Source organism: Lycorma delicatula, chromosome 13 (genome assembly GCF_047948215.1).
Source record: "Lycorma delicatula isolate Av1 chromosome 13, ASM4794821v1, whole genome shotgun sequence".
In the NCBI taxonomy this organism is placed as follows: Eukaryota; Metazoa; Arthropoda; class Insecta; order Hemiptera; family Fulgoridae; genus Lycorma; species Lycorma delicatula.
Window position 1 is genome coordinate 51,152,993 of NC_134467.1, and position 21,078 is coordinate 51,174,070.

Below are 21,078 nucleotides of genomic sequence, written 5' to 3' on the forward strand. Positions count from 1 at the left end.
ACCCGGGCACTAATACAAGGGGAATGTCGTGTCGCACTGGTTTGTCAAAAAACAAAGTACGGCGTTGCATCTTACGCAAAGAAAATCTTTATCCTTTCCGTCTGCAGAAGGTTCAAAATTTGCAGCTGACAAATTATTCCCGGCGTTGAAACTTGTATCATCGGTTTCTAGTCGACGCTGATCGGGTAAATTCAATTTATTTACTTGTGAAGCCGCTTTTATGAGAAACGGAGTCTTTAATTCTAAAAATAGTCGTTTATAGAGCGAAGAAGATCCGCATTATAGTGTTAAAATTATTTTCCCACGTAGATTTCACGTTAATATTGGGCGCGGCATTATTTACGACAAACGTCCGTTTGTTTTTAACGAAGACTTTACAGGACATGCGTACGTCCGATTCATGAAAAATAATTTTCCGGCTTTTTTGGAGGATGTACTTTTATAAACCGGATCGCAAATGATTTTCAAGCGCGATGATGCTACGCCAAATTTTTCTCTAGTAGCTTAGAAAGCGCTTGAATGTTAATTTCTTAAATCGGATCGGTCGCGGTGAAACGATTGATCGGCCGCCGCTTTTACCCGAGTTAACGTCAATAGATTACTTCATATATATATATATATATATACTAATTAAGATTGCTTAATAGTCGAAATGGTAATGCAGTTTTAAATTTTATTAATTTTATTTTAATTGTAAACGGTTTTTTGAGAGTTTGATAGTTTTGCTATAACTATTATAGGACTGTTTTTTATACGTATATAATCATTTCGATTATTATGCTGTCATCATCGGTAGGTATAAAAATTAATAAAATAATAAGTTAAATATGTAATCAAAACGTAAATCAAATAATTATAAATTAAAAAAACTCATTTTGTTCAGCTATCGAAATATTTACCGGTATTAAAAGAAAAACATAAAATATAAAGAACACTTTCTGTGAGAAATCCGATTTCAAAAAATAAAATGAGCTTAGAATAAATACAGGACGGGTACAAATGAAATAATCGCTTTTGATAGTGTACAAGCGATCTTAATTTTTTACATAATAAAATAATTAATGTGCTATTTTTACAGGGAATCTGGAATCTGCTTAAGTTAGTTAAACTGCTGTCGATATCGATATTGATTTTTGTTCTGCATAACAAATCCTTCAAGTTGACCGTATTCCTGTGATGAAAGCGTTATGTGTATTTAAAGTAACAAAGTCCATCATATAGTGTAATGTACTTTCTAAACAAAGTACGGCAAACTAATATGCAACGCGATTTATGTATCGTTTAAAAAGTAATCGGAAAACACACGGTATCTTTATAAAACAAAAAAAAATATTGTTAAGACTCCTCCCTTGTCAGAAAAAGAAATCGGTAGGGGTTGCGTCGTTTCCCGATTAGGTCGACGAAATAGAAAATTTTGCAGAAACGGTTGAAAATGACGCGTTATAAGTTGTAGTTAGTACAAAGATTAATATTGACGATAATTTTTCACGTAAAACTTTCTGAGCGGAAATTCAGTAGCGCGTTGACAAAATAGATGGTTTCTTTCGTTCCCGGACTTCTGTTGATGAGTGTACGTCCATCATCGGAAAAGTCAATAGACATGACGTGCCGAAACGGAAAGCGGAAAACCCCCGGATAAACTTTGCAACATTATGCGATTCGCATAAAGTGAAAGTTTTCGCGAAAAACGTATCGAACATTCTTCTCATAAACGTACTCGTTCACCCGGTCTTTAACATAACCCCGGAGGAAGAATTCCAGAGGGGTTATGTCTAGCGATCCGAGCGACCAGGGTATCGCACTACCTCTTGCAATCCGTCTACCGGAAAACGTCTCATCCGGCCTTATCCTTACCTCAAGGAACCGGTGCGGGGGGTCTCCCTTATTTCTGGAAGAGGATATTAGGATGCCTATGACCTGTCAAAATTCCCGGGTCTTCTTCTTCTTCTTCTGAGATTATGTCAAAGACAGAGTGTATACGACGAAATAGCAAACATCCAGAAGCCGCCTGAGAGCGTTTGAATGCCGTTTCGATCATCACACCAGAAATGCTTCGACAAACACGGCAAAAATCGCCTAACGGCTAGATATTCTTCGTGTGACTGACGGGGCACGCGTGGAAGTGACGTGATGTTTTCGTTATAACACGATAAGTCAGGATTTAATGTAATTTTTGTTTCGTGTTAATAGGATTAATATATCGGAAGATACAGTTAAATAAAAATAGGGCATTTCAAACGGGACACTCTTTACAATTTTATTCGATTGTAAATGAAAAAATAAAGGAATTATGAGAAATTATCCGTAATAAGATACCGTTGAAAATTAAACAACCTTTTTAAATAATTAAAAGAATTTTACGTCAGGCTTATTAAGGAAAATGAAAAGGGAAGCTGTTTCGCACCGTTTCCTTTACTCGCTTAAATATATGATTGCGTTTAAAATTTCACAATCGGTACTGTTCCTGACTTTACAATGAATATCATTATTTTTAGAAATATTCGATTCTAATTGATGCGTCATGTATCTTACTTCTGTTACAGTCGAGTTAAGGAAGACTGACGTAATTAATGTAAAGCAAAAAAGTTAATGTAGTCCTTTCTTTTGTGAATCTTATTTTGTCCTGATTTAAATCTATAAGAGATAATAATTTCGTATTAGTTGTTTAATTTTACATTTCGTATGTAATATATTAAATAAGACAAATGTTATGCGAATGAGTTATACTGAAACATACGTATGTTGTTTAACCCGTTCTATCAAAGAAAGACTTTTCTTTATTTTTTTCCTTAACGATTCGTAAAATTAATTAATCGTTAAATTAAATATTAAAGATTAATTAACAGTTACATTGTTACAATTTTATCCATTTTACACGGTTAAACGTTTTTCTCATTTTAGTAAATATTTATAAAATCAATTTTATTTATTATATTTAGATTTTTAAATAATTACAATATTTATAATAAATTTATTATAAATATTATAATATTTTATAATATTATATATATAATAATATAAATAATATTTCAATAACAATATAAAACAATAAAAGCATTTGTGAGAAATTTTAGTTAACAAACATTCTACAGAAGTTGCGATGTCAGCAGTTGTTTTCTTAGCTACTAGCTCGTATCGTAGACGAACGATTGTGTGCGGAGATAAACGAACATCGACTAGACACAAGCTGTAACGTAACGGTTGTTATGTTAGGCTGCTAGCTTGTACCTTAGATGACCGATTCTAAACGGAAATTAACGAACAGCAATTAACCCTTGATCGACTCAGATACGCGTCCAGTTGACCGTTACAGGTTAGAACGGAACGTTTAGGTGTTTTTATTAAGTTTAGTGTTTGTTTATTTTAATCGTACGGTTATTTTTAAATGCGGTTTTATATTTATCTTTTATGTAAATCGATTGATTTTTTTTTTTCTTTGAAAGAACGGGTATCAACAGCTACGGACATTAGACCGAAGGAAATCGGTAGCGTACGAAAAGATATCACGTCTGAACGGGATTCGAATCTATGCACGAAATGCCGAGAAGCTACTTCTTCAGCCACGGAGGTAGGCCGTTTTAAATATTGTTTATCAATAAAAAAATTATTTTATGTTTTTTTTTTTTTTATTTTAATTTTATATAAAAAAATAAAAACAAAATTATAGTGATATTGATATTTTCTAAATTTATATCTGTACGACATCTATTTGAAAGAGTATATTATAAATTATTTCTATCATAAAAGATAACGAAAGAAAGAAACCTTATAATTTCAGATGACATTTTCTTTATATTGTAAATTACTCTACGGGCTTCAAGAATAATACATATTTTTCTTAACATTTGTTTTGTTACTTTTTTTTTTAATTCATATAATAAAAACATTATAAATTGTATAACATATATCTTTATTTTTACGTACTTGTATGTAAACGTAACGTATTGTTATGTATTGTAATGTAAACGATAATCGGTCATAATTTTAGAAGTGCTTTTTCAAATTTCGTCGTTTCATGATCCTCTGTCACTGAAAACCCCCATAAAAAACCACGGAAAATTCCGAAAGTATGTACATATATATGTTAATCTGTATTGTGATAAATATCTTCGGACTGCCTGAACAATAAAACATGAAATTTGGTTCAAATGTTTCTGTTTGGCCATTTAAATATTACTTGAAATTCGGATGGAATTTACTACGTAATAACTATATGAGTTGTACATAGTATTGAAATTTTAACTGATCGGACTTACGGGCTATTAAGTTTTTCTTACGTATTTCCAAAATAAAGTACTACAAATTAAAAAAATTAAAAATCCTAATAAAGTTAATCGCTTTTATTCGGGTTTGTATACCGGTGTTGTTTGGCGGTTGGTTCCCCGACCGTCAAATAAAACCGGTATCCGCAATCTAGTATTAACCACTCATCTCAGGAACGGTCGGCCTGATTTGTTCAAAAGTACACATTTACTAGCGGTACAGTTAAATTACGCTGATAAGTGATTAATGACTTATTCACGTTTAATTGTTCTTTTATCGTAAATAAAAGTATTAAAAAAAGAGTCGGTTGACTTTTTGACAATAATCTAAAAAAAATATCTATCTAAAAATGTTAAATTAAAACATTTTTTAAAAAAATAATTATTTCCTTGTACAAAATAAAGGAAGTATTGTGATAGCGAAAAATTTCGGTTTTCAGATTTCAACGGAAACATCCATTTTGGCCATCCCTGAATCCATTTTCACTAGTTTCGGCGTCGCGTCTGTACGTAAATATGTATCTGGCTGGCATAACTCAAAAACAATTAGTTGTAGGATGTTGAAATTTTTGATTAAGGATTGTTATAACATCTAGTTGTGCACTTCCTCTTTTGATCGCAATCTACCGAACCAAAAGTTCCCAAAATCCAAAAAAAATTGAATTTTGAACTTTTTCTGAACCGCTGTAATAAGTCCTCATTGCGTGCCTTTCAACTATATATCATAAGCGGTACTTATTTTCAACGGTTCCACAGTTATAGCCAAATAAAATTTTAATTAGTGAATTATTTGGATCGCATATCGGTTCGAATCCGACTTCATTTACCTTCTTTTTAATTTAAATATATTTATTTATTAATAATTATTAACCTCTGATTGTAAAAGAATGTATATTTATACATATATGTATATGTAATTTAATAGACGTACAAGGAAGTTATGTGCTATCCACATCAAATTTTTTATGATTTATATAGTAGTGAGATCGGGAGGTTTATACCGCGGTAAACATTATGGGGGGGGGGTGTCATAAGAAGAAAAAAATAAAGTTAATATTGTTTTCGTAAGTTAAAAGAATGTAAAAAAACGTAAGTAATAATATTATCATTATAAATATAGATTATTATTTTCACAAGCACGAATTTAATGAACATAGAAGGGTCCAGGAGGCAGTGCACCCTCTGTCTAAACTACTGTGTGTATATATATTATTAGAGGCGTCCGATTTTACGGATATCTCTTCAGTATGCACGGTTACATTGCAAACAAATTTTCAATAAATTTTTCCTCGCCCTTCCCGTCTAGCCATACGGGAAGCGAGCTCGACCGGCTAAATATCCCCTGACCGCGACGGGAAACACAAGTAACAATATTACGCGGGCGAACCCGCGACCAGTCTGCTAGTAAACTATAAAAGTTCCAGAGAACTTTAAATTTAAAGCTTCCGTCGATTTTTGAACGTATTAAAAATTCTTGTTAGGTTTGCTTAAAATTATAATTTTTCCAGCGTATCGGTTTTTTTTTAGATATCAGATTTATAGCGTATAATTCTAACATATTCTTGGATATTTCCCCCCAAACCGTGCCCGAGCCCGACCCCGTTTTCGAGGTCGGGGAAAACGTGACGGGCACGACTGTGCCCGAGCCACACACCCCGTTTTCGTTTGCGCTTATCTTCAATATGTACCTTATAAATTGATCCGGTTTTGTATTTGCCTATTTTTGTATTACCTGAAGAAATAAAAGTCGTTTTCGTAAATCGGAATACAAAATAATTTTTTTTATTTTATTAAAGTAGCTCTTCCTCAGCAATACTATTACAAAGTAATGTTACAAGTTTTTTTAAAAATCCTTTAAAAACCTATTCCGTTCTCCTCCAGCCCAAATTCTTTTTTTATTGTTTCAATGTAATTGTATTTTGGTTAGCTGGCATCTCTCCCGCCACCACCCCATTCGGTCGCCCTAGAGCATAGACCAAATGTTCCGTGCCAAAAAACGGCTACTGTGCCTCAAAACAGATTTGCGACCTCGTTATTCCTAATGCTCTTAGTGAGCTCCTATCTTGCGTGAGCGGTTAAGCTGGGTGCCGTATACCACCCGCTTACGTGTCCCTACCGCTCACTTGTCAAATTAAAACTAGATCGGGGAGGCGCACCCCTTGTTACAAATTAAAACTAAAAAAATTACAAGTTAAAAAGACGGCAATTTAAGCCGCCACGCCTCGGTCGCTGTCAGCCAGCTAGTGCCTGTCCACCATTTAAAGCGCTTGGAGCTTTTACTGGCTGGTGGCCAGCCATTATTTCGGATAAGGACTTCCCTTTAGCTCCGCTAAAGGAATCAATAAATCCCATTTAAATTTAAAATCTAACGATGACGGTTGAACATCGCAACCTCATCGAGGAACCCCCACACGGTCCGACAATGCGGCTCTCGCCACATCGACTCGCCGTTTATGAGCGGCCAGTTTTCCCCCTGATCTCTAAGTTCCAGGGTGGCCCGGTCTCTGCCCCCCCCCCCCCCAAGAGCCGGGCAGTCGAACATAAGATGTTCGTTCGACTGGACCTCCCCGCAGACACACAAATCATCAGCCGCTAGGCGAAACCTAAACAGATATTGCATGAAATTCACATGGTTGGTGAGCACTTGGGCACCCGACGCCCTTAAAAATGAATTCGAGGCATACCATCCCCCCAGATCCTGTATAAATCTATACAGGGATCTTCCCTTATTCGTGGTGTGCCATTCATGCTGCCATGCATCCATCGCCTCTTCCGCAGGCGGGAAGTGGGCAACTGAACGAAATTTGGACCCGGTGCATTGTGATAGTCGTTCCGCTCCGGTTCTCGCCCGGCTCGAAACCGCATCCCAAATACCTCGGTTTCCCGACCTCTTCGCAACTTCCACATGGCTGCTCGAACTTTCACTACTAAATCGATCGGGAGAGCCTTTCCCAATACGGTGGTAGCCTCGTAGGAGGTTGTTTTAAAAACACCAGTGCATACTATTAAGGCTCTGCGCTGGGCACTCCTTAAATTTTGAAACAGTGCTCTATTTCTACCCAACCTATGGGCCCAGACTGGCGCCGCGTATGCGATCATACTCTCGAAGACACCTCGGTACACCAAGTACATTTGGCGACCCGACAGCCCGTAGTCTTTCCGAGCAATCCTTCTAAGTTTGTTCATCACAGAGACAGCGTCCGCCGCAACTTGCTTAATGTGGTTGCTAAAAAGCAACTTATCATCAAACAAAACACCTAGGTACTTATGAACCCTTACTCGGCTGATTACACAGCCTTTATATTTAATGTGGGGGTTTCGACTGCATGATAATTTGTCTGCGCCCTTCAGAAGCATAAACTTCGTCTTGGGCACAGAAATCTTTAAATTTTGCATGTTCATCCAGCCCTCAGCGGTTGACAAAGCCGCCTGCGCTCTACTTTCTAGCTGCGGTCGTGAATTACCACGAACTAAAAGGAGACAGTCATCGGCGAAAGCCTGGGCCGTGACCCCTTCTGGGAATGTCAACCCCAGAAATCCATCAAACACCAGGTTCCACCGCAGGGGACCGAGAACGGAACCCTGCGGGATTCCCCTGGTGACGGATTTTTCCACAACTAGGTGCGCGAGACAACAACAATATTTTAAACAGTGCCGTACGGTTAGACAAATAGTCTCTTACCACGGCCTGCAGGGCTCTGGGAACATTGCGGCGTTCCAAAGCATAGAGGACAGAACTCCAACACAAGGAAGGAAATGCTGCCTCTATATCAATAAAAATAGCCAAAACATATTTGCAGTCGGCGCTTTCCACCTCGGTAAGAGCATTTAAGATGCAATCCTCGGTGCCAACCCCTTTCATGAAGCCATATTGGCCTCGATTTAGAATACAGCTCATATCAATGCTTTCCTCGAGCCGTTCCACAACCAGCCTTGTAATTGTAATTGTAAATGTAATTGTATATCGTAACATTTCATTATTGTGGTTATCCACCCTACTAAATTGCATTTTTATGTGTGTCTGTGTGAGCGTCCCCCTTAGCTTAGCACCGGAATGTACCGATCGCTAGCGGAAAATCCCGATTCGTCGGTACACGTCTCGTGGTGGTCAGGTGTATATTTGTTATATTATTATATATATATGCGAAATATAAATCCAAGTTTTGGAAAAATTGAGTACGTTTTAACCGGATCCGATTTTTCAGACGAAAATCGCAAATATCTCAAAAACGGTCGGTCCTAGCGCTCTGAAAAACTTTTTCGGTCTCCTAAATAGTAACCTCCATCCGCTCTCAACGGTACCCGTCGGATTACGCTATTTTCAAGCGCCCCCGAGAACCCGTTCGGAAATTTTGAGGAGGTGCGATGGGGTGGCACCGTAATATCTCGGCAACCGGTCGTCCGATTTTTACGATTCAAACGGCATGTGTACCGTTGTTTAAAACATGATGTTTAAAACATCGGGTACGCTTTTGATAGACCGGATCTTGGCTATCCGGAAATTAAATCGTGTAACCCTAATGTCAAATTTACGTCTCGATTTATACCCGAAGAATTTTAGTACGGTTTAATTTCACAGAGAAAGCAGAAAGCGGGGCTAAATGTTTCTCGAGCAGAAATTCGCTAACGAACCGTTTTCTGATCTACGTTTAAACGAACGTTTTTTTATATTTTTAGCTGTAGAATCATCTTTCGAGATATCTCCGTGCAACTTGGAATAGTTGTGTGCGTATATATGCCGTCGTGAAAGACCGAAATTAGAGAACGTTGACATTTTGCGGTGGATGTTGACACGTACCAAATACGTCGATGAAAGACCGAAATATTTGCTTATTCGGACCTTCGCCAGTACACGTCGTCATTCGGCTTGCGCTGATGGTGAAAGTTGAATAAAAATAGTTTTATTAAAAAAAAATTGAACGAAGGGTATACCGTATGAGCGTTTATTTGTTTGGTTATCGTTCATCCGTGCAGTTAACGTATACTGTATATCCTGATCGGCCCTTTCGATTTATAAAATGCTAAAAATTTGATTACGTTTCTTTTTACAAACGCGATGAATTTGATTAATCTCCTTAGACGACGGGGAATAACATTTGTATATTTAACGTTAATCAGGCTATATTAGCGAGCGTAGGTTACGTTTGGCTTACATTTAACCTTCCTTTTTTTACGACGGTTTTCGTAATCTATTTACCTTAGACATTGGTATCGGGTGATTTTTATATAATTTCAAATTACCTTTTCCACCCTCTCATGGGCTTATCTGTGTCTGTCGACATATACCGACTCGAAGGTCCAAATAAGCAAATATTTCGGTCTTTCACCGACGTATTTGGTAAGTGTCGACATTCTCTAATTTCGGTTTTTCACGGTAAAATATACGTTTGAAATTCGGTAACTAAGGGAAAAGAAAGGACGTAAATAAAAAAATAAGTTTGTTAACTGTACAAACGGATTTATTTAGATGTAGTTGCCGAACATCTTATATTGAAATCATTAGAAATATGATAATCGGATAACGAAACGAATAAATAAATCTTCCATTTATAACTTTAGATGAAATTTAAGAGAAAAAACAAACGGTTAAATTCGTATGAATATCCAAGGCGAATGAATTAGACCGATAACCGATTAGTAGATTATGAGATCGCTAAACGGGAACGTGGAAGACCACCAAACTTTATAGAAAAGTGGAATCTGTGAAGCGGTGGATACATGAAGAGGCTGATACAGAAAATAGGGATGTACGGTATTTGAAATTGTAGTTAATGGTAGACAAAGCTAAACAAAACCATAAAAAAAACAATTTAAAATAACAGGTTGAAACGCGTTTTTTTTCATTATAAATTAATTTTTACTTAATGCAATTAAAAGATAGATTTTTAACTAAAATCTATGTGTATATATATATATATATATAACTTAAGTTAAGTTATAAAAAAAATTTTAAAAAATTTTTTTTAATAGATGTCAGGAAGAAATAAATTTACATTAAGGTTATAAATAAATTAAATATACTAAAATATTATCTATGAAATTAGCTATTTGTAAATAAATTATCATTCACTTACTACTTTTCCCTGTGTTGAACGCTTTCGTACGTTTCTTTGCTTCATCAGTACGTATGGATTTACAAATTTTGAATGAAAAACTCAGTTAAAAAATTATAAATAATTTAATATTTTCAATTTACGGTTGCGCTCTACACACAAAAAAAAGAGGGGTAAAATTGTAATAAGCAATAATCAAATGAGAATTCATTTTTTAAATAATAATATTCTACCCCTGGAATGAAAAACTTTGGAAATATAAATATTTTCAATTATTACTTCAAGAAAAAAAAAATATTGTGCATAAAGTAGAAGGCCTACAAAATTTTTGGAAAACTTTATTTCAATTAAATTATTTCAATATTGATTTATGTATATGAAAACGGTGTGGGTCCCTTAGTCTCAAAAGGATTTTAGGTGGTTTATTGAAAACGTCAATCTTGCCCTAAACTCGGGATTTAACCGCTTTTAGAGCTAAAATTACTGGTTTGTTTTAGATGTCAAGTTTTCTACATACAAGCAAAATGAATATCCTTTATTTTACTATATCTTAATCGTAAAATAATGAAATTTATTTTATTAAAATATATATATATATATATATATATTTTAATTTATCGATAGAAAAATAATATTTTTTTAATACGTTATTTCTTTCTAAAAAAAAATTTATTTTTTAATGTCTTTTTATTTACAGTCGCATCAACAATTAAACACATTAAAAGAGTCGTCATTATGTGTGTGAATGTACCGGTAAATATGTAGTAGTTTTGAACACACTCAGGCCGACCATTCCTGAGTCGAGTGGTTAATTGAAACCCAAGCATCAAATAACACCGGTATCCACTATCCCAATTTCGGAATTTCAGTGCACTGCGAATGAAAAATGAAACAGGTTATTTGTGTAAAAATTATTCTTAATAATATTAAATAAAGTTCAATCGTATTTCCTTAGCGGCATGTCTTTTTAATCGTGGTGTTTTGTAAAAGGAAAGACGAATTTTACGATTAACAGAAAACTGGAAGGCTATATTTTAAAAAATAGAATTTTTAGTTATATTTTTTAGGTTTTTTATATCTTTCTTTAAGTTTTAGAACGGTTTAAACGAACAAAACGACTGCATTTAATGAAAAACGTTCGGTTGGGATTCAAAACTTTTTTCCCGCGGCAGAAATTGAAAATAAATCGGGTTAAAAAACAATCCGGATGTTAGACCCGGACTGTGTATTTAAGAGTTAACTATTAATCGATTATTCTCACGTTTGAAAACGATTAATTTTAATGCGATTTTTGAACTGTTATCCCGTAATTGAGAAGAGCTATTTTAAATTCACGATTTTCCTATTTAGAAGTGATATCGTTACAGAATTGTCAACTTTAACCAACAGAATACGGTAACTGTCAACAATGACCGAAACGATTTGGTAAAAGTCCGAATTAAATGTGTTTTCGAGATTTATTTGGACGTTTACCAAGTAACTTGGTAAATGTTAGAATTTACCGGTAAAACTTAAGATTTACCGGTATTCGGGGTTTTACCGTTATATATATATATAAACGATATTTAGATATTTATATATATTTAATAAAATTTGAAAAATCTATCAGGTGAATTTTTCGAGTCGTTTTTTACTTCCTTTTACTCGTAAAAGGAAGTAAAAAACGACTCGAAAAATCTCGGTTTTCAGATTTCAACGGTAATATCCATTTTGACCATCTCTGAATCCAATCCGTTTTGACTGGTTTCGGCGTGACGTCTGTACGTATCTCGCATAACTCAAAAACGATTAGTCGTAGGATGTTGAAATTTTGGATTTAGGACTGTTGTAACATGTAGTTGTGCACCTCCCCTTTTGATTGCAATCGACTGAATTAAAAGTGTCAAAAAAAGTCCAAAATCAAAAAGAAATTCGATTTTGGACTTTTTCTTAACTCCAGTAATAAGCCCACATCGAGAGCTTTTCAACGATATATCATATCGTAAGCGGTACTTATTTTAATCGGTTCCAGTTATAGCCAAATATAATTTTAATTAATGAATAATTCGGATCTTACAAGAGGAAGGCACATCGGTTGAAAATTCGATTGCATCTCCTTTTTTTAACTTTTTTTTTAATTTAAATATATTGATTTATCGATAATGATTAACCACTGATCGTAAAAAAAGTTTTACGATGAATAATAATTCAATAATAACAATAAAATTAAAAAAATGAAAAATATCAGAAATTATTTACGAAATAAAATTTTATGTTCTTTTAAAAATGTGTATGTAATTTAATAGGCGTAAAGGGAAGTCATGTGGTGTCCGCAACAGATTTTTAATAACTCGCGTCTCAAACGCTTCATTCTGAACGATTCGTAAACCTCGTATCTCGTACGTGTGAAGGTGTTGTCTTACTATTGTTTTTTTACACGACTGCCCAAAAAGATGTGTAATATATTTATGGTATATGTATATACCAGTATATTTGTTTGTTACGTAATTTTGTGTATTAGAATTATAATAGTATTATTAATATAAGGTATTATTATTTTTGTCTATTTATTTTATTTGTTACGTTGCAATTTGTACGTTACGAGGAGTGTCATAGACTATATATATATATATAAATATATATATATATATATTTGAAAAGAAAATTGTCCCCCGCACACTGTTTAATTGCCCTATATTAAAGATCAAAGTTTGTCAGCGATATTTATTTTTGCAGTCGTGTTTTTTTAATTTTTAATATTTTTCTCTTGTTGTATAAGGTTTTTTTATTGTGGAGGGGGAATTCACTTTGTACTGTTTTAAGTACGATACGAATAACCCCTGAATTTTATTTTTTTCAAAACTGATTCTTTGTATTTGTTTATAAAATTTCTCTTATGTCGCCTTGTACGAATTGAAATTAATATGTAATTTTTTAAATTTTATTTTTTATTTTTGGTTGATGTAGAAAGAAAGGAAAACTTTGTCGGATATGAAAAATGATATACCGATTGAGATTTAATCTTGCGAACTTCGTTTAAAAGACGCTCCGTAATGGGAGCGTCTCGGCCTACCGTCAATCACTGAATTGTAACGCCGAATGTGTTCGTCTTGGAAATTTTACGATCGTATAGTGAAATCGTAGTATCTTCTTAAAAAACATAATAAAATAATAATTGCGTGTAATGAATTTCATCGATTAACTTACACAGCCGGAAATCAATATGCGTTTGATTAAAACAAAACGATGATACCGTAGGTATTAATAACAGGAGAGGACAGAGAAATTCATACGTTTTCGTTAAAGACTGTATTATCCTAAAGGCTTTTAACTCCTTTGATCGACGAATTTGAGCGTATCGCACGGTCTATTCAAATCACCAAATGAAGCGATATTATAACGGATAAAGCGCACGCTTATAGCAGATTAATCATCGGGATACACGAAGCTTTGTAAACAAACCGAATAATTTCCACGATCGTACAACTGCCATAAGGTGATTAATGTCGCTGTTTTTTATTAGTTCGATTAATTAACAATTTTTAAATATCAAATAATCAGTGAGTTTTTGAACGTACTATAGTTAAAATTTAGCGTACGCATTTCCATTTTTTGAAAAATCGATAAACTATTTTATCGGTCGATTAAAAAGTTTGATTTCGTTATAAAATTATTTTATTCCGTAATAAAATTTTTCATTTATTTTACTTAGGTGTAAATTTACTTGTGAAACTTAATTAAGAAGATAACAGTGAGCGCCAATTATCCGAACATCGATTATGCGAATGTTCAATATACAGACTGATTACATCAACACGAGGCGTTTTTTATTTTACAATGAAGTTATGTAAAAATAAAATTAAATACAATTAAAATAAAGCTTTTCTGTAACAGGAAATGTTTTTCTTTATCGATCTTTATTTTTACTAGGTTTCTAATTGATTTTTGCGATTCGTACAGCGCAAAACTAATTTATAAAATTAATTCCCGAAAAGATTGATGAAAAGGCATTAATCGGTCGAGAGTATAAACTATAATGTGCAGCGCACACGGTGGCGTCGCGGTCGCACGATAAGCTCATGAATGTTCTATCGCTTTGAATCGGTTGGAAGGACAAAACAATTCGATTAAATTATTTTAAAATATTTAATATTTTACGGATATTCATTAAACAAAATAAAATTTTACATTTTACTTCGTTATATTTCTGATGCCACGGTAACACAAATAATGAAGTACAAGGCTTAATTTTGTTTTCTTTAATGATCTTTATTTTCTTATCCTCTTTGAAGAGGGACTCGATCTACGGCTTAAAAACCTTCCCTGGGATAACAGAAATGTACCCTGAAAATTTTTACGCGACCGTTCGATTGGTTCTCGCGCGATGCTATTTCTAATAAACAGAGAGATCCGCAAACTTTGGCGTTTATATGTATAAGATGTAATTTTTTTAATACTTCATCGCGCATTTTTTTGTTATTAATTTATTTATCGTTCTATTTCTTTCATTCTTCACTCTTCTCTTTTACTTATTTCCGACGATCGTTTTACATTAGGAACGGCAATTTAGTGTACTTCTATATATTTTTAAACTTGTTATTATAGTTTTTATCGTATCCGGGAAATAGTAAAACTCTTTTTTTTTTGCAATTTCAGTAATATAAAAACGAACAATTTATACCTAATATTTTGACCGATAAATTAAATCACCGTAGAAGCTCACAAAGAAACTTGTACGCGGGAATTTAAAAATGGAAATTTGTAGCGTATGAAAAACACCATGCTGACCGGATTACGTACCCGGGGTCTCCGGATGAAAGGTTGAGACGCTACCGCTACGCCACAGGAATGATTATTTATTTAATTTCTTATTTTCTTTTGTTAAAAATGAATATTCTCGGTTCTTATTCAGCTTGAATTGATAATAATCGATGTTTAATGAAAATTAAATTGTAGATGCGGTTAAATGTATAAGATTAATATAATTTTTCTTTAAATTAATAAGTAAAGTTTAAAAATATAAAAAAAACTCTTTTTTTTAGTTTTTCAACGATAATTTATATCCCAGTTTTAAGAAAATAAAGAAAAAATCGTCCCCTTTCTGGTTACTTATCGGTTGAAAAAGCACAGACGCTACCGCTTGGTCGCGGATATCGGCGGAGTAGCGTCTTCGATCACGGAGAACCGAGTGGTACAATATTACATTATTACAATATTATGTTATGTATTTATTCAGGAATAATATTTACGTTATAGCAATTACCGATGGACGATTGATTTTGTAGCGGGGAAAAAATCATATGCTTTACGCAAACTTAAATCTGAAACCTCCAAATAAAAGACAAAATTCTACCGCTTTGCCACGCAGTTCGGCAGTAATAATTACAAAACAGAAATAATTATGTATTAATATGTGTGTGTATATATATATATATATATATATATATATATAAATTAAATATGAAATAAATTTTTGAACCGAATCAGAAAAATCAATTGAAAAAACTAACGCACTGAAAAGGAATAGATGTTGTCACCTCGCCTCAATATAACCTTCGAAAATTTTTTTTAAAGCAGGTACCAAATTTTAATTAAATTACTACTATACGAGATACGGTTTTAAAATTTGGCACCAAATTAAAAAAATTAGTTTCAAAGATCGTATTGAAAATTCTTTTTCTTATCGGTGTAATTTCTTTTTGGGACGGGGGATGCAGTTTTTTTACTTTTTTATTTTATTCTTTTTTTTTGCTTCATAATATCACCGCATAAACTTAAAGCTTGCGCGTGGGATATGAAAATGGATTTTGTAGGGTATGAAAAATGCCACGCCTGACCGGGATCTCCAGATGAAAGGCCGAGATGCTACCACACCGCCGTGGAAATCCGCTTTTAACTTCTTTGAAGCGGTATTACGGATCGGCCTACAAAAGAGAGAGAGAGAGAGACTGCTCTTAAGAGATAAAAACAAAACAGGCTCGTTCAAAATTATTCCCGCAAAAACAAATTACATGTTTGTATATCTCCCGTTTTCTTAAAAAAAAAATCAAGTCAAATCATCGGTTTTGCTCCGTAATTTATGTCGCAAGGTTTCTATCCGGTTTGATTTTGTAATCGGAGCAGAAATCAGGGCGAAATTTTTCGCTAGCCGTAATTTGAAAATAAAACATTTTTTAACGCGATTTTATACGAACGTTTCCGTCTACTTTCATCAGCCTATAAAATTTGGAATTAAACAGTAAAATTACTTTTCAATTTTTATTATTTCACTTATTTGAAAATAATGATATATAACATACAACAGCTACATTTAAATATTCATTATTTATTATAACAGATTTTGTAGTAAAAAATATTACATCTTATAATCATACAAAGCCGTCTCCAGCAGTAACTGCCTAGATCGGAGTTTTTCGACTAAATGATTTAGAAACATTCTGTAATGGTATCTTGGGATCTTTAAGAAATGTTCATAAAAATTGGAGAAACGTAGCGAAAATTTATGCCGGGAAAAACAAACAAACAAAAAAATATGTATATATATTCAGTCGAATTGATGAGAACCTCTTCTTCGATTTTGAGATCGCTTAAAAATAATAAAATATAATTTGAGGTAAGGTTTTTTCTTTTTTAATTATGGGCGTCGACTGCTTCGGTTAGTAGCCCGACTGAAATTCGTAGCGTATGAAAAATGCCATGCTTGACCGGGATTCGAACCCGGAACCTCGGATCCCGGGTTTTTATTTAGGCATTTAAGAGTATTTTTACTTCCTTGCAGAAGTAAAAGAAGTACTGTGATCGCGAAAAATTTCGGTTTTCATATTTCAACGGAAATATCCATTTTGACCATCCCTGAATCCATTTTGACTAGTTTCGATGTTACGTCTGTACGTAAATATGTATCTCGTATAACTCGAAAACGATTAGCCGTAGGATATTTAAATTTTGAATTTTGCATCGTTATAACATCTAGTTGTGCACCTTCCCTTTTGATCGCAATCGACTGAACGCAAAGCGTCCAAAAAGCCCAAAATCCAAAAACATTTGCATTTTTGACATTTTCTTTACGGCATTAATAGGCCCGCATCGAGAGGTTTTCCACGATATATCATAAGCGGTACTTATTTTCAGCGGTTCCAAAGTTATAGCCAGATGATATTTTAATTAATGAAATATTTTGATCTTACGGGAAGGCAAATCGGTTCGAATAAATTTCATTTCCTTTTTATTTTTAACCTTTTTTTTTTTTAATTTAAATGTATTTATATTATATAATTTTGTAAAAATAGGAAGATAAAAGATTATGAGGCCGAATTAAGAGTTATGAAGATTTTTAAAAAACCAAATAATTTTTATACGTATATATTTTAGTGCAGCTTTTTTCGTTTAAGTAGGTTTAATTTTATATAAAAATCGGAAGAGAAAAGATTTCGGAGGTAGAAGAACTTTGTTATTTGGGAAGTACAATTACTAAAGAATGACGAAGCAGGAGCGATATAAAATGCCGAATAGAACAGGCAAAACGAGCCTTCAGTCAGAAATATAATTTCTTTACAGGAAAAGATTTTTGAAAGTATACCTTTGGAGCGCAGCTTTATACGGAAGTGAAACTTGGACGATCGGACTACCTAAGAAGAAAAGATTAGATGCTTTTGAAATGTAGCGCTATAGCAGAATGTTAAAAATCAGACGGGCGGATAAAACGGCAAACGAAGAGGTGTTGCGGCAAATCGATGAAGAAGAAGCATTAGGAAAAATATAGTTAAAAGAAGAGACAGACTTATAGCCACATACTAAGGCATCCTGGAATAGTCGCTTTAATATCGGAGGGAGAAGGGAAAAATTGTGCAGGCAGGCGACGTTTGGAATATGTAAAACAAATTGTTAGGGATGTAGGGGATGATATACTGAAATGAAAGACTAGCACTCGGTAGGGAATCTTAGAGAGCTACATCAAACCGATCAAATGACTGAAGAAAAACAAAATATATTTTTTTTTTAATAATTATTAACCTCTCATTGTAAAAAAAAAAATGCGTATATGTAATTTAATAGGCGTACAAGGAAGTTATGCGGTGTCCTCATCGGATTTTTTTTTATCATCTTAAATTTGAAGGTATATAAAACAAAAAACGTCATTAAACATTTTTCGCTTTTTTCTTAATTTTATAAAATTTAAATATTTTTAACAAAACAAAAATTTATGTAAATTAATAAATATTTATTTATACGAATCATTTTTTTTTTGTCTTCAGTCCTTTGACCGATTTGATGCAGCTCTCCAAGATTCCCTATCTAGTGCTAGTCGTTTCATTTCAGTATACCCTCAACATCCTACATCCCTACGAACCGTAAAATTTTAATATTAATTTCAATAGATATTAATTTTAAATAATATTACTAATACGTAATCTTTAATTTTGAAGATTAACTAACGGCAACGTCTTTCAACAGTTATCGCTGTAAATTATTATTAAAATACAAAAACAGTTTTAAAATTATAAAAAGTAAATTAGTTTGACCGTGTTTAAAGCGATTTAATTAAAATAAATAAATGTTTTTAATATATATATATATTTTATTATTGTGTTTCACCTACATGTTTTCTCCTACAAGTTTTGCAGCGTAAATGTATCAGCATCTTCAGGAAATATTATTAAAGTATATATTTAGAAAACGCACGCGAAATTGGTTAAGCCTTAACCGAGACCGGCTTAACCTACTTTTCGTAAACATATACTTTATTTTTTTAATTTATGCAGCGAAACTTGTAGGGGACCACAAGTAAGATTATATATGTCTTTTTAGTAAGGAATAATATATATATATATATATTTATATATATATATATATATATATATATATATATATATATATATATATATATATATATATAAATATCTCGATTAACTTAGAGAATTTAATTACAACAAATATGGAAGATATTTTTTTATATTTTTTAAACGGAAGACATTTAAATTTTATTCGGATATTTTATACCGATTAAAAATTAATTATTTTTTTTTAAAGTATAAATCTAAAACAATTATTTTGAAAGAAAACAACAAACTTCACCTCCCGTTGTTTATTCAAACACGATTTAAAATGATAAAAATTGTCACACGTTGTACTCTTATTTAAATTTCCTAATTTTAAATAGAAAAAACTGTAAATATAAATTTTTGCGGCCGGTTAAAATATATTGAAAATTTAATATTCAGATTATTTTCTTAGTTCGATAGTCGTTCCTTCGGTATTTTGAATTTTTGTTAAAAAACAAATTACGGCAGGTAGGAGAAAAGTAAAGGATTATTTGAAAAGATTTTTAAATTTAAATTATTTTTCAAACGAACAGAATTTTTTAACTGAATTATTTAAATTTTAAATAAACCGTTAAAATGTTTTTTAAAAAATGTATTTTTTTCCTAATTATAATTACTTTCTTATATAAAACGCTTCATTCTTCGCGTTAATATATAACATCGCTTTTTATATTATTTACCGGTTGTATTCTTTATTAGACAATACTTTAACTGAACTCCGACATGTTAATATTTTTTTTAAAACGGAATATTTTTTACATTTTTTCTTGCTTTATTAATTTTTAAAAGTTTTTGGGTAAGATTTTAAAAGCGGGTTTTAAATAGAAAATATAACGTTTAAACATATAAAAAAGAAATTTTAACGCTTATTTAAAATATTCATTTTAATTTTTTTTTTAACGCCGTTTCCTGCAATAAATATTTCAATTAATCTGTTGTAGAAGTTAAAAACCGAACTTTTTCAACATTATTTGGAAATCTTATTTATTTATTTCAAAATGTAATTCTAAAAATATATTTAAATGAAAAAAAAGTTTATTTTCAGTTCCGGGATTTCAGATTATATTTATTGTATTTTTTAAAATTTTATTTTATTTTTAAAATAAAATAAAAATAATTTTTTCGACGATTTACAGATAGTTATTTCAGGTTTTATTTTTCATTCGATAAATTTTAATAAAATATCTCCGAAATAAAATATATTTTTTTAATTAAAAAAAATATATATACTTATATTAATAAAAAAATAAAGACTGACCCTTGCGGTCGCTGATGGTGTGACCGCCAGCACGATTGTAGTTAATATCAGAAATACTCCTGATATCAAGAAAGATCGCGCATCGTTGGTCGTAGAAGATGCCATCGTTTTAATTTTTTATTAATTTGATACAGACTTCTTTCCAGACCCGAAGCGCGCGAAAAAGTGATTCTAAAATAGTTATTCCCGCTTTTATATATTATCTGAAGTTCTCCCACCTATCGCTCCCCCTCAACGCCCTACAAAATTTCCCCCACTATTCTGTCTCTCGACGAACCAAATACCGCTCTCAAATACCTCACACCGTCTCTTAACGACCCGTCCCGACACGAACTAACACTAAAACTCTCAACACAGTTTCTTATTTGTGTCTGTCGACATACATACGATACACGCGCGCACACTACGGCTCCATGACAACTACAATTCTTCATTTTCAATCTACCCCCTTCCGTTTTTTTCTCTTTGTCTCTTTCTCGCATTCTCTCTTTTTTCTCTTAGTTACTGGACAATGTCAATGTCTACGCCCTTGAAAAATCGCTAACGTATACTTTAATTATGTAATTATGTAATTTATTAATAATATTATATATATATATAATATTATAACAAATTATACGATTATTCGTAACGCCGTACGATCGATCCGATAATTCCGTGCGAAACGATAATAAAAAAATGCACTTTTTACGATCAAGATCGAT

The 21,078-nt window shown here is 32.7% G+C and overlaps 1 protein-coding gene across 1 annotated transcript in view; it reads right to left on the reverse strand.

The window, feature by feature from the left end:
• Window positions 1-20,531, reverse strand: part of LOC142333657 (uncharacterized) — a 317,162-nt gene extending 296,631 nt beyond the window's left edge. The window contains exon 1 of the mRNA XM_075381041.1: window positions 20,375-20,531. Coding sequence (XP_075237156.1) covers window positions 20,375-20,479 — 105 coding nt within the window. The 5' untranslated portion in view covers window positions 20,480-20,531. The remainder of the gene's footprint in view (window positions 1-20,374) is intronic.
• Between the last annotated feature and the right edge of the window lie 547 nt (window positions 20,532-21,078).